The sequence below is a fragment of the Petaurus breviceps genome, unplaced genomic scaffold, assembly GCF_028583685.1.
Source record: "Petaurus breviceps papuanus isolate PSGF00001 unplaced genomic scaffold, PetGlider_PUasm1.0 151, whole genome shotgun sequence".
NCBI classification, from domain to species: domain Eukaryota; kingdom Metazoa; phylum Chordata; class Mammalia; order Diprotodontia; family Petauridae; genus Petaurus; species Petaurus breviceps.
This window is the reverse complement of record NW_027185712.1, coordinates 27,460,518-27,473,745: the sequence shown is the minus strand read 5'-3', so window position 1 is coordinate 27,473,745 and position 13,228 is coordinate 27,460,518. Positions and strand designations below refer to the sequence as shown.

At 35.1% G+C, this 13,228-nt stretch overlaps 1 protein-coding gene across 2 annotated transcripts in view; it reads right to left on the bottom strand.

Annotated features, from left to right (window-relative positions):
• Window positions 1-13,228, bottom strand: part of ICE1 (interactor of little elongation complex ELL subunit 1) — an 88,023-nt gene that overhangs the window by 51,965 nt on the left and 22,830 nt on the right. For both annotated transcript variants that reach the window (XR_011166194.1, XM_069076867.1), the window contains exons 2-5: window positions 11,484-11,542; window positions 9,061-9,095; window positions 6,528-6,546; window positions 5,131-5,242 (exon numbers count right to left, since the gene is read on the bottom strand). Coding sequence is in view for 1 of the 2 variants with exons in the window: in XM_069076867.1 (XP_068932968.1) it covers window positions 5,131-5,242; window positions 6,528-6,546; window positions 9,061-9,095; window positions 11,484-11,542 (225 nt within the window). In the remaining variant the exon portion in view is untranslated. The remainder of the gene's footprint in view (window positions 1-5,130; window positions 5,243-6,527; window positions 6,547-9,060; window positions 9,096-11,483; window positions 11,543-13,228) is intronic.

Here is a 13,228-nt window from a genome sequence, read left to right as displayed (position 1 = left end):
TAAATGAACAATATACAAGTAAATGTTTAAATGGAAGTCTTGCTAAAGAAAATTTCCTGTACATTGATATTTAAGTGAACATATTAAATAAAATCCTAGCTCAAAGAATGAAATGCATTACAACACAGTAGATAGACCACAGGGCTTAGAGTTAAGAAAATCTAAATATGGATCCCGCCTCTAGTCATACAACTTCTTTAGACCTCATCTTCCCCCATCTACAAAATTAGGGGTGTTGGACTCAATAACATCTATGACTCCTTCTAGAGATCTAAAGCTCCACACTCTAAGGAAATAAGAGAAGAATTCTATGATCCTATGACTCCACCAACAGATCATAAAATCATTCACCATGACCAAACTAGAATTAAAATAGGGATGCAAACATCAGTAAAATATACTAAATTACATTAAAAATAAAACACTCCTAATCTTATGATTATGCTAATAGAAAAAACAAAAAGTCTTCAACAAAATATAAGAATCAGTTATATTAAAAACCCTCAAAAGCATAGACATGAGGGTCACTTTTTAGTATGATAAAAAAAATTTCATTTAAAGTCAAAAGCTACCATTATCAATGGAGAAACATCAGATTTCATAATAAATACGCAAGTAAGTCTAGGATATCTCCCTCCCTATTATTTAACATAGGTCCACAAAGTGCTCCTAGAAACTAACAGTGAAAACTGAAGTACTGAGGTTTAACCCTCTTTACTAGCAAACTGGCAATAATAACAAAGATGAAAATGGTTCATGCTGGAGTGGCTGCAGAAGGACACTTGCAGAGCTTTCAACTGTTATAGTCATTCTAGAAAGCAATTTGGAATTATGTGAGGGAAAAAAAGTAACTAAAACAGCCATAGACTTTAAGTTAAATATTTCCTAGCTAAGCAAACCAAATGCAGAATAAATTTCCATTTATGGCAAACTGTTCATTGCAATACTTATTGGAGTATCAATAAACTAGAAACAAAGTAGGCAGTCTTCAAATTAGGGAACAACTAAACAAACTGGTAAATGAAAATTGTAATGTAGTACTGCATCATAAGAAATGGTAACTATGAAGAACTCAGAAAAACATGAGAAGACATATGAACTGATGCAGAGTAAGATAGTAAACATTAAGGAGTAAAACAATTAAAAATAAAAATGACAAACAAAAACATAAGAATGAAATGATCCTGAATGTTGTATAATTATAAAGACCAAACTTAAGCTCGCCCCCAAAAAAAAGAAAAAGAAAAAGAAAAACTGAGAAATGACATTTTTCTCTTTTGACTGAAAAGGTGACTGTGTGGAATACTGTGTGTGCCCCAAGATAAAGCCAATGTGCTACAGGTCTATGTTACCAAATTGTTTCTACTTCTTTTTTGATCTGTATGTATAGGAGTATATTTGGAAAAAAAATTTTTTTAAAAAGCATCAAGATATCTAAAAAATAAAATTAAAGAGATGAAAGAGGAATATATTGGGAGGAGAAAGGGAGAGATAGATTAGGGTAAATTATCTCATATAAAAGAGGCAAGAGAAAACGGTTACAATGGAGGGGAAGAGCAGGAAGGTGAAAGGGTCAACCTTACTCTCACTGAATTTGGCTTAAGAAAAGAATAAAATACACATTAATTGGGTATCATATGTTATAGGAAAGTCGGGTGGAAGAGGATAAGAGGAGGTGATGATAGAAGGGAGGGCAGTTTGGGGGAGAAAGTAGTTAGAAGCACACACTTTTGAAAAGGGACAGAGTCGGGCAGCAGAGTCAAGACAGCGGAGTAGAAACAGGACCTCTGCTCAGCTCCTGCTTCTACCTCCTCCAATTCATGTAAAAAATGACTCTAAATAAACTTTGAAGCTACAGAACCCAGAAAATGAAAGAGAGAAGCTAAGTCCCCATTGAAGACAGTCCAGCAGGCCGGCAAGAAGGGGCCAGTGCAGCGCTCTGGAAGCCAAGCCAAGTATGAGCCTCATTTTAGCCTCAGGGTGGCCACAACCAGCCACCCACTGGGGGGACTTCAGATCACCAGCAGCTGTGGAGGTTTCCAGAATTATCAACCCATAGATGCTAAGGACAAAGTGAGAGGTCAATGCAGTGTGGACATTGGTAACCAGGACTTCAGGAGTGCGATATGGCCTTTACCCCCTGAAGGGGGAAGTGGCTGAGGTGTGGCAGCCATGCAGCCACCACCGCATGGCTGCTTCAGAGCTCCTGGCCTGCAGACTGTAGGGGGAACAAGCAACCAGACTGAGGAGTAATCACCCTTGCTTTAACCTGCTTGGATCGGGATCACTGTCTAGGGTGCATGGGGTACATGACCAGTTTGCCAGAGAGTATGGAGGCCTCAGAGAGGGCACCCAACTAATAGCTCCAGCAGCTGAGAAAACTCCAGCGATTGGGAAAAAGCTCCCCCTCTGGTAGAAGAGTGCTACTGTGGCAAAAAGTTCAAAAGTAATTGAGCGGCAACATGAACAAGCAAAGGAAGCAAAGAAAACAGAGGAATCTGACATTAGACTCCTATTTTGGGGACAAAAAGGATCAAAGTATGGAATAGCAGGAAGATAGTGAAGTCAGAACTCCTGCACCAACAGTTTCCAAGAAAAATATGAGCTGGTTACAGGCCATAGAGAAGTCTAAGAATTTTGAAAACCAAATAAAAGAGGAAAAATTGGGAAGAGAAATGAGAATGATGCAAGAAAAGTATGAAATGAGAGTGAACAACCTGACTGAAGAAAATAACACCTTAAAAAAGAGACTAACCCAGATGGCAAAAGAGGCTCAAAAAGGCAATGAGGAGAAGAATGCCTTAAAAAACTGATTTTGTCAGATTGAAAAAGAATCTCAAAAGCTCACTGAAGAGAATCATTCCTTCAGAATGAGACTGGAGTAAATGGAAGCTAGTGACTTTATGAGAAATCAAGATACTATTAAACAGATCCAAACAAGTGAAAAAACAGAAGGCAATGTGAAATATCTCAGTGGAAAAACCACTGACCTGGAAAATAGACCAAGGAGAGAATTTAAAAATTATTGGACTACCTGAAAGCCATGATCAAAGAAAGAACCTAGAAATCTTCCTTCAAGAAATTCTCAAGGAAAATTGCCCTGATGTTTTAGAACCAGAGGGAAAAATAAAGGTTGAAAGAATCCACCTATCACCTCCTAAAAAAGATCCCCAAAAGAAAACTCTTAGGAATATTATAGGCAGGTTCCAGGGGTTCCCAGATCAAGGAGAAAATATTACAAGCAGCCAGGAAGAAACAATTTGAATATTGTGGAAACAGAATCAGGATAACCCAGGATCTGGCAGCTTCTACACTGAGGGAATGAAGGGCTTGGAATATGATATTCAGGAGGTCAAAGTAGCTGGGATTAAAACCAAGAATCACCTACTCTGCAAAACTGAGTATCATGTTTCAGGAGAAAATATTAATTCAATGGAATAGAGGGCTTTCAAGCATTTTTGATGAAAAACCAGAGTTGAATTAAAAATCTGACACTCAGATACAAGAAGCAAGAGAAGCATGAGAAGGTAAACAGGGAAAAGAAATCATAAGGAACTTTGACATACACACTAAATAGGGTATCTCACCCTACAGGAGAGTAGGGGGGAAGGGGATGAGAGGGGGGATGATGTAAGGAAGGCTAGGCTGGGGGGGAGAGAAGTTGGAAACACCCACTTTTGAAAAGGGATGGGATCAAAGTAGAGAATAGAACTAGTGGGGGGTGGGATAGGATGGAGGGAAATATAGTCAATATTTCACAATATATACACTATGGAAATGTTTTGCATAGCTACACATGTATAACCTATATTGAATTGCTTATCTTCCCAGTAAGGGTGGGTGATGAGGGAGGAAGGAAAAGAATCTGGAATTCAAAGTTTTAAAATCAAATGTTTAAAATATATATATATATATATATATATATATATATAATTATTATTATTATACATATAACTGGGAAATGAGATATACAGGCAATGGGGCACAGAGATCCACCGTGCCGAAAGTCGGAGGACGTATGGGGGAAGATATGGGAGAGAGCAGATTGGGAGAGGGGATATTCAGTGGGATCACTGTTTTGGGGTGGTGGGTAAGGGGAAAAATGAGAAGAAAATTTGTAACTCAAAATCTTGTGGAAATGAATGATGTAAACTAAAAAAATAAAAGAGAGTGAAAAAGAGGAAAAAAAGGGACAGGGTCAAAGTAGAAAATGGAATAACTGGGGGGCAGGATAGGATGGAGGGAAATACAGTCTTTCACAGTATAGCTACTATAGAAACATTGTGCGTAACTACACATGTACAACCTATATTGAACTGCTTATCTTCCCAGTGGGTTTGGGTGAGGAGGGAAGAAGGAAAAGAATCTGGAAATCAAAGTTTTAAAAACAAATGTGAAAAAAAATAGTTTTTTTTACATGCAACTGGGAAATAAGATATTTAGGCACTGGGGTATAGAGATCCATCTTGCCCTACTAGAAAGTTAGCGGGGGCACGGGAGAAGATATAAGAGAGAGCAGATTGGGAGAAGGGGTATTCAGTATGCTTTCTATCTTGGGTGGGGGAGAAAATTTATAACTCAAAATCTTATGGAAATGAATTTTGAAAACTAAAAATAAATTTTAAAAAAACCTTCAAAAAAAAAAAAAAAGAAAATTAACCAACAACCAGCCAAAACTCTAAACTTAAGTAGTTTTTAAATGAAATTATTAGGAGGCGAACATGTCACAGTTTAGGTCATAAGATTTCAAAACTGCTAAATGAGTTTTCACTTTAACAGATTACTCTGCAAAATGAAAATTAAAAATTAAAAAGTCCTTGTAAACATTATTTTTTTAAAGGCTGCATGTATTCTTCTCAATGTGACATAAAATTCTAAGTGAACACCAGACTTCTAACAAGTCTTCAAATGTTCTGGAATCTTAAGATGGAAACTATGCCTAGTCTGGCCAAGTCTAAAGATCTAAGGCTATGTAATAACACACAAGGATGGAAAATAACAAAATGAAGAACATGACTTATATGTGCACAGGATAACATACCTACAACTTATTCCAAATGACCACACTGAACAATGAATGGGATTTGGGTAAGCCACAGCCAAACAATACTGAATTTTTCACCACTATACCTTTTTCTCTTCTAATTCTGCTTTCAAACATCCCAGTTCTTCCTGGCATTTCTCCAGAGGGGAAATTTTTTGCAGCATTTGTTCCACCTGCTTACGAAGTGCAGAGTTTTCTCTAAAATGAACAGGTAATGTGTTAATAGTATAGTATCTAGTTACCTGAGTGCAATTAACTTAAAATTCTTCTTTATACAGCTTTACTTTTTGCAAGTGAAGAGTTTAAGTAACACTCTTGCTGTCCCTGTAATAACTCTCTTCTATGAACCTGATTCTGTGAACCTCTGCATGTCATAATCCACTTCTTACCATTATTATACTTTTTTCTTTTGCTGGCAAAAACAGACTGAAAAAGGATTTAAAAGGTAATTAATATAACTTTCCAATCTGTTGGGAGACTAAATAACTATTATCCAAGCAAACTTATCTTCCAACTTCTCCTTGGACTGAGCCTAAGCTGAAAGGATCAGTTAACTCATTCCCACATTAAACTCTTGAGTTCAATTATGTAATGAAACACATACTAAAAATTTAAGTATGTCTATTTGTAATTAATTCAAATAGCTGAAATTAAACTGGTTAAAACAACCAAATTAAATAGTCCAAATTAGACAAAATAATCTGATGGTGCTAAAATGTCAATTTAAAAAGAATTTAACATTGGCTAAACATCATTGATGAAACAGAACCCAAAGCTAGGATTAAGAATAGAAGAATTCATGCAGGAAAGCTCTGTAGACTCTCTTTTTTTACTGATATCTATATAATTAACATTGAATATTTTGAACAAATCCTAATTAGACAATCAGCTGAATTAGATTGCAATGTTTAGAAAATTGCAGTCAAACAAAAAAGTCTTTTGGTCAATGAGGTTACATTTAAATAATAATGGGCAAGGTTATCTCCCATAGGTAGATAATGTTCAGATAATCATGTGGTAAAACAGAAGCCCAAAGAAATAAATGCAGCTTTAAAAGACTTATGCTAACTGATGTTATTGTACATAATCTGTCATTGTTCAGACTTTGTTCAACCATTTTAGTTGTGTTTCACTCTTCCTGACCCCATTTGGGATTTTCTTTGCAAAGATACTAGTCTGGTTTCCTTCTCCAGCTCATTTGACAGAGGAGGAAACCAAGGCAAACAGGGTTAAGTGACTTACCCAGGTCACAAAGTTATTAAGTATTTGAGGCCAGATTTGAATTCAGGAAGAAGAGTTTTCCTACTTCAGGCTGAGGACCCTATTCATTTTGCTACCTGGATTCCTGGAAAGATGCTATTTAGGAGGAACCAATATTATTTTTTTAGTGGTATGTCATCAGCCCCTTTACTATAAATAGCATGCAGGATGTCCACTCAAAAACAAGGCCCATGTGAATTGTATCATTTAAATCTATGCTTACCTTTCTGCGAACTGCAGCTGTAACCCTGAGTTAAAGAAAACTTAGAAAATTATATATTGTAATATTATTTTCAGTTACCTATTACTTCTAGGATTAAATATTTGGCACTTATAACTCTTCACAATCTGACCCCTTCCTATCTTCTCAATTTTCTTATGATTTACTCCTCTTCCATGCACACACTGGCCTATTTGCTGTTCCACACAGGATGTACCATGGGCTTTCTGCAATGCCTCAAATGTGCTACATACTTATTTCAGCCAAGTTTCCATCAATACTCAGCTCAAGCACTACCTTCTACATGAAACCTTTCACTTTGTCCCCAAAATACCTTGTATTAATTTTGTATAAATTATATACATTTTACTTTTTTCTTTGAATCCCTAGAAGCTGGAACCCAGTAGGTTTTTAATAAATGCTTGACTGTTTAAAAATAAGCAGACTTTTATAAATGACTACAGCCAATGGGTTCAAAGGTAAAACGCAAGAACAGAAATCTTAAGAATCCACTGTTAATGATGCAATAAAATCAACTGTCTCCAAAACCTCTTTTAGGTTTTAACTTATTTATAAGAATAGAATGAGGTAAGACTTTGGTGAGTTCCTCAGATGTACATACACACACACACACACAATCTATGATACATATATATGAAACAATCATGACTTAAAAAAAACATTCCTACTGATAAAATCTAAGCTCAATCTATAGTATAGACATAATGAAATTAATTCCAGCAATAACGATAAGGGTCTATGAAACACCACACCAGAATTCCTAAATCAATTTCCATTTTCAGTAGAATGATTAAGAAACATTCTTGAAGATCTATCTCAAATGCACAGTAGTAATTGGAAAGTGGCTTTAAATAATAAATGAGCTCCTACAGTAATGGAACACTGACAAATTTCTTTATTATTCAGATTTTCAAAAGCAATTCAGTATTAGAAGGGAAAAAAAGCAGTTTTGAAAAGAAATTATACAGTCAGATTAGGATGAATTCACATTGTTTCTTTTGGATGAAACATTATTTTAAAATAAGTTCTGCAATGCAGCTCATTAATTCTTCTGCTCTACTCTCATGATATACTGGTGTTCCTGTAGTAAACAGCCTTGTACTACACTCTTCTTATCTTCTGTCTATACTGCTGCAGGACTAAGCTTCCTCACAAACAGACTTGGTCTCACCATTCTTCTGTTCAAAACTCTTTGAATGGCTTCATTCTGCCTACTGAATAAAGTTCCAACTCCTGAGCCTAGTATTCATGGCCCTCCAGAAACTGGGGCCACCCAAATATTGCTATCCACACACTCCAGCTGAAATCAAAACTACTTATCAATTCGCTGAATATGCCTCACGTTTTCCTACCTCTCCTTATTCCTCTTTAAACCTCAGAATGCATTTTATTTCCACTATTTTACTTTTATAAGCAAGAAAATAATACTGATAGCCCTAAAGTTTATATTGACTTAAGGCTACAAAGACATAATTTAAATGGAAACATTAGCTATTTTCACAGGTTTCTACAAACAACTGGGCATAACCTAAGTTTATGAAACTTAAATTTAATAACTGATAGTTAAACATCACAATAATACCTTTCATGACTTCATTACATATCACTCCCTTTCCCACATTCTCTAGTACAGCCAAATAAGCCTCCTTTCTCTTCCAAACACATGGCACTCTCTTTCCCCTCTCTATGCCTTTGTATTGGCTGTCGTTTCCATGTGTAGAAAGTACCACCTCATAACCTCTGCATTCTGCATGAAGTGTTTCCTAATCCAAAGCTAACTACCTTGGATTTTGTCTATGTATGTATATAATTTGGATAATACTCAACATATGTACACAGTAACTCCCTCAATGGATTCTGCACTCCTTGAGAAGGGATTGTCTAATTCTGGGCATTTTTATCTCCATCAGGAGGTGATAAATAAATGCTTGTTGACTGACAGAATAAATCCCTGTTTATTCATAATCGAAAAAGTTAGAAAATAAAAAGATTCAGGATTTAACAGAACTGTACAGTAACTGATATTCATAACTACATGTAAGCTGAGTACTTTCTATACCATTGTTAATTCATGTCTGATAGGTGTTTTGTGTGTATATATTTCTGTGCTAACACAAATATTTATTTAATCATAATATCCAAGTCCAAATGATTTTAGGTAATTCTTTTTTTTTATATTATTTCTATGGTGCTATAGTAGAATTTTTCTAAAGGTCTCAAGGCAATAAAGAATATACACTAAGTTCATTTTAAAGATGAGGCAAATTATATACAAAAAAGTTAGGATTAATGGAAGGGTCAATTTATGGATCAGTTAGAATATGAAATATATAGACTATTAAATATTAAGCTAGTAAGATATGTTCTTTACTAGAGCCTAAATGTTTCCTTACAAATAAGTAAGAAAGTATCAAAGAGTTCCTTCAAAAAAATTAGACATAAAAAGAGTTGGCTTTTTAAAGTAATATATACTAAGAGAATATATTTAAAAGTAAAAAGCTATTAGAAAGGATATCATCACATTTCTTCTGATATTCTGTCAGCAAATTACTGTGAATAAAAGAGAAAGAAGAATAAATTATTTACAATGAAAATATAAAGAAAAACCACCAGTTTACATTTTTATTTGAAAAATCTCAACATATTTAATTTATTAATGTTGTACAATACATAAGGCATGTACTTTACAAGGTCAAGTAGTTTGGTAAATTTATTCTAGGATCAATAAGTCACATCAATAATCTGACTATTCTAAAAATATCACATTAAATTATAATCTAAAGCTATTAAAATATGTCATTTGCTACCTATAAAGTCATCTGATCTGACAAAAATCTAGGCCTGGTATAGTATTAGACTTTTCACAGAGTTTAAAGCATTTTAATTGAACTTCCCAGAATGACTGAAAATTTTAGGACTGTAATGGAAATGCAAATTTAAAGATCTTCCCTGCCCCTAGGCTAAAGTGCATCTGGAGCCTGGGGTGGGAGGCTTGTTTTTCAGTAGATATTTCTTGATTGGCCAGTGAGTCAATAAGGTTGTTACATTCTCTGAGCCAGGAGAAGGCTATATAAGCCCTGATGTGTAGCTTTGTTTTGGGGGGCTCACTTTGAGAAGTGTTCTGTGATTTGACCTGGATTCTGGGAAGCCGTTGTCCAGAGGGCCCCCCCCCCCCTTGAAAAACCCAGATGTTGATTGGGTATGGATGTAATGGCTGGACAGTTTGGAAAGCTGTCTACTTGATCTGTTTCTGTCTTGATAATTCTGCCTGTATACTTTGAAGTTCGGGGTGCTGACCTTTTCCCCTGAACAAGGTAAATGATATATGTCTGACTGATTAAAGTAAGCTTGTTAACCCATTTTGAGTTGCTTTCCTTTAACAAAGCAGATCTAAGAACCTGTATCGGCAGCAAACCCTGAGGACGCTTGGGGTGCTTGCTGGTACAAGGACCCATCTTTTTTTTTTTTAAACTGGGAAGAATATGAGTATAGCAAGAAACTTAAAAACACAAGTAAAAATGCTTCCATATCAGAAACAGAATGGTGGCAGACCAAGGTCATTTAACCTAAGGATACTAAAATTCTCATTCTGCATCCTGAGGGAGATCATTTTATCCTAAGTGCATTTTACCCTGGCAAGATAGCTTTCAATCTTGGAAATAGTCAGTCCTTCCAAGCTAACAGTATTACAGATGAGTTAAGAAAAAATATTGTAAATTTCCTAGCAAACCTTTTCATAGGCTGATACATTTTTCTCCTTTCCCATATTCCTAATCTTTCTTTCTTCCTTTTTTTTTTTTTGGAGGTGGGGGCAGGAGTCTTGCTCAAAGTTAGAACTGAGTGAAACAGTTCATTTATTACACTAGAAAAATAAAAATTATCCAAGATACATGTCACTATTAAAGCATGTACTAGAGTTCTATTCATCCCATGAAGAGAATGTGGATTAATCCTGAAATCCTGGCTATGGATTTTATATTTTGGTCCACCACATGTAGCTGTAAAATTATCCAGCCATTCTGGAAAGAAGTTAGTTACTCAACTGTGCATATACCCTTTGACCCTAACAAGTCCACTCACAGGCCTATCCCCAAAGAGATCAAAGAAAGCAGAAAATGATCCATAAATACAAAAAACATTTATAGTAGCTCTTTTTGTGGTGACAGTTTTGTGGAAACTAAGGGAGGTTTCCTATACTGAGACAATGGCTAAACAAATTTATTGTAAATGAATGTAATGGAATACTATTACACAAAAAAGAAATAATGAGAAAGGGAAGTTTCAGAGAAATCTGTGGGAACACTTTTATGAACTGATGCAGTGTGAAATGAGCAGAATCAAAAGAACAATTTATACTATAATATTATTGTAAAGACAAACTTTGAGCACTTAAGAACTGTGACCAACTCAATGACCAGCCATAATTTCAGAAGACTCATAGTGAAACATGCTATCCAGAGAGAAAAGTAAAGGTCTCAGGGTACAGACACAGGGGGTATCCCAAAAATCTAAGCACAGCTTTAAGCTTTAATAGCAGTACCTTATGTATTTCTTGGACATAGTTAATTTGGAAATTTGTTTTGCTTTACACTGCATATACATACATAGGTTAGAAAGGTTTTCTTTTTTCACTGAGGGGAGGTTATGAAAGGGAGAAAAAAACAGATTTTTATTAATTGAAAAAATTAAAATCTTACTAACAAAATAACTTAAAATTATATTGATCGTCACTATATAAACAAGAGACCATTCTCCAATGGCAATCTATTAGCAAAAAAGAAAACTCATATGGGCTTGGTTCCAGTGATCTCAAGACCACTATTCTAATATTATTAGGAAATTAGTGCGTACCTCCTATTTTCCCCAGACCAATATATTAAAACCAAATAATAAAACTTTTGCTCACCTAAAACGTCTTTTAAAAACATTTTTACTTACTCTCTATCAATTATTTTTTGTTTCAGTGTGATTAGTGCAGCAACATATTCATTTAAATTCTGAAAGAAAAAAAACAAACAAACTGATCAGGGCAGCTATTTCCACTTTCTGGGGAGGCAGCTCAAACAAATGCATTGGCTAATTATTATCCATAAAATAATATCACTGTATAAGATTGTAAGGGAGAGTTAAATACTTCATATTTCTTTTTGAACATCAGGCAGTAACCACTTTAATTTCCCACATTCTTCAGTGCCTTACACCTAGTAGACCCTCAATGACTGTTGAATTAAATCCTTGGTGCTTTAAGGAGTCCCAACTCACCAAACATAAACTCATTACCAAACCATTTACCAAAACAAAACACACAAAAAACTTTAGAGACAAAAAGTAAAAGTAGTATTCTTAAAGCTTACTTCTTCCTCTGTTATATTTTCAGCCACAATTTTCTAGTCCAATAACATACTACAGAAGTGATCTCTAAAGTGCAGTCATTTGGTTACTGACTAGAGAAGTCAAACATGAAGAGTCTCTACAGACAATTGAATTCTAAATCACTTGTAGTCCCTTTGAGCCAAATTTAGATGCTTTTAGGAGTTCTTTACAATGTAATTTTTGTATGCTATATAATAATTTACTCACTTATGTTCCTAGAAGTTTAGCCTGATTTGATGCACAATGCAGATGATTCAAAGGATAAATGTTTATAACAAGGAGGATTTATTTTTTCCTTTAAACCTCTTTTCATTTATTTTACATTGTCCTAGGAATTCAACTGTACCAAGTATAAAAATGTGAATTCCTCTCCATGGTCACTGAGCTCCTACATCAGTGGAATCTGAACTCTAGTTTTCCTGACTCCAAGTCCAATATCTCAAACTCTACTATGTCATTCTGTAAACACTGTCCATCTTGAAGACCAGGCTTCTGTGAAAAACAATACCTGAAGTCTAATCAGGGAAGTTCAAATCTGAAGTCCTCATTTGAAAGGAAATCAGTTTTTATTATTTTGATTTATTTTGAGTTTGATTAAAGGATTAGGTTAAGAGCTAATCCAGACTAACAGATAATTTAGGTTACCTAGAGATTTAGTGGAGAGACTGAGAAGACATTATCATTTAGTAGTAGATAATTTTTTTTACAAATCATCCTAAAATAATAAGGTTTTTCAAAAGGCTAAGCCTCCCTTTCTAGCAGAAAGTAGGAGGATTGGGGTGACCAAAGACTAAGCAAAAAGCAGGGACAACCAGAAGCCAAGTTTCCCTTTCTGGCAGCTGGAGAAAGGTTGACCAGAGGTTAAATTAAGCCCCCTTTCCCTTCTTCAGCTAGAGTCTAAGCTGAGTAATAGAGTCTCCTAAGGAAGACTGGGGGGAGATGACTGCTAACCACCAAGATTCTCTTTCTCAGTATAATTTGTAGTTACAAAAGGTACTACCCTGGAGGAAAGGATGTCTGGCATAGGATTAAGAAACTGGGAAAAGCTAACTAGTCAAGTGATCTACCTTGTTCAATTAAATTATGTTCAAAATAAGTTTCTATAACTTTTTCCAATTTCTCTTTTTTTGTTAAAAAAAAACCAATTCTATAACACTCCTTATCTCTGACCTCTAAGGAGTCAAGTGACCTGGCTTAATATGCAAATGCAAGCTTCCCAAATTAAATCACAGATGGCTCAGTAACTTTGTCCTCAGTTTCCTTTTTCAGATAATCAATTTTAGCGCATCCCATAGAAGTAACTATCCCTT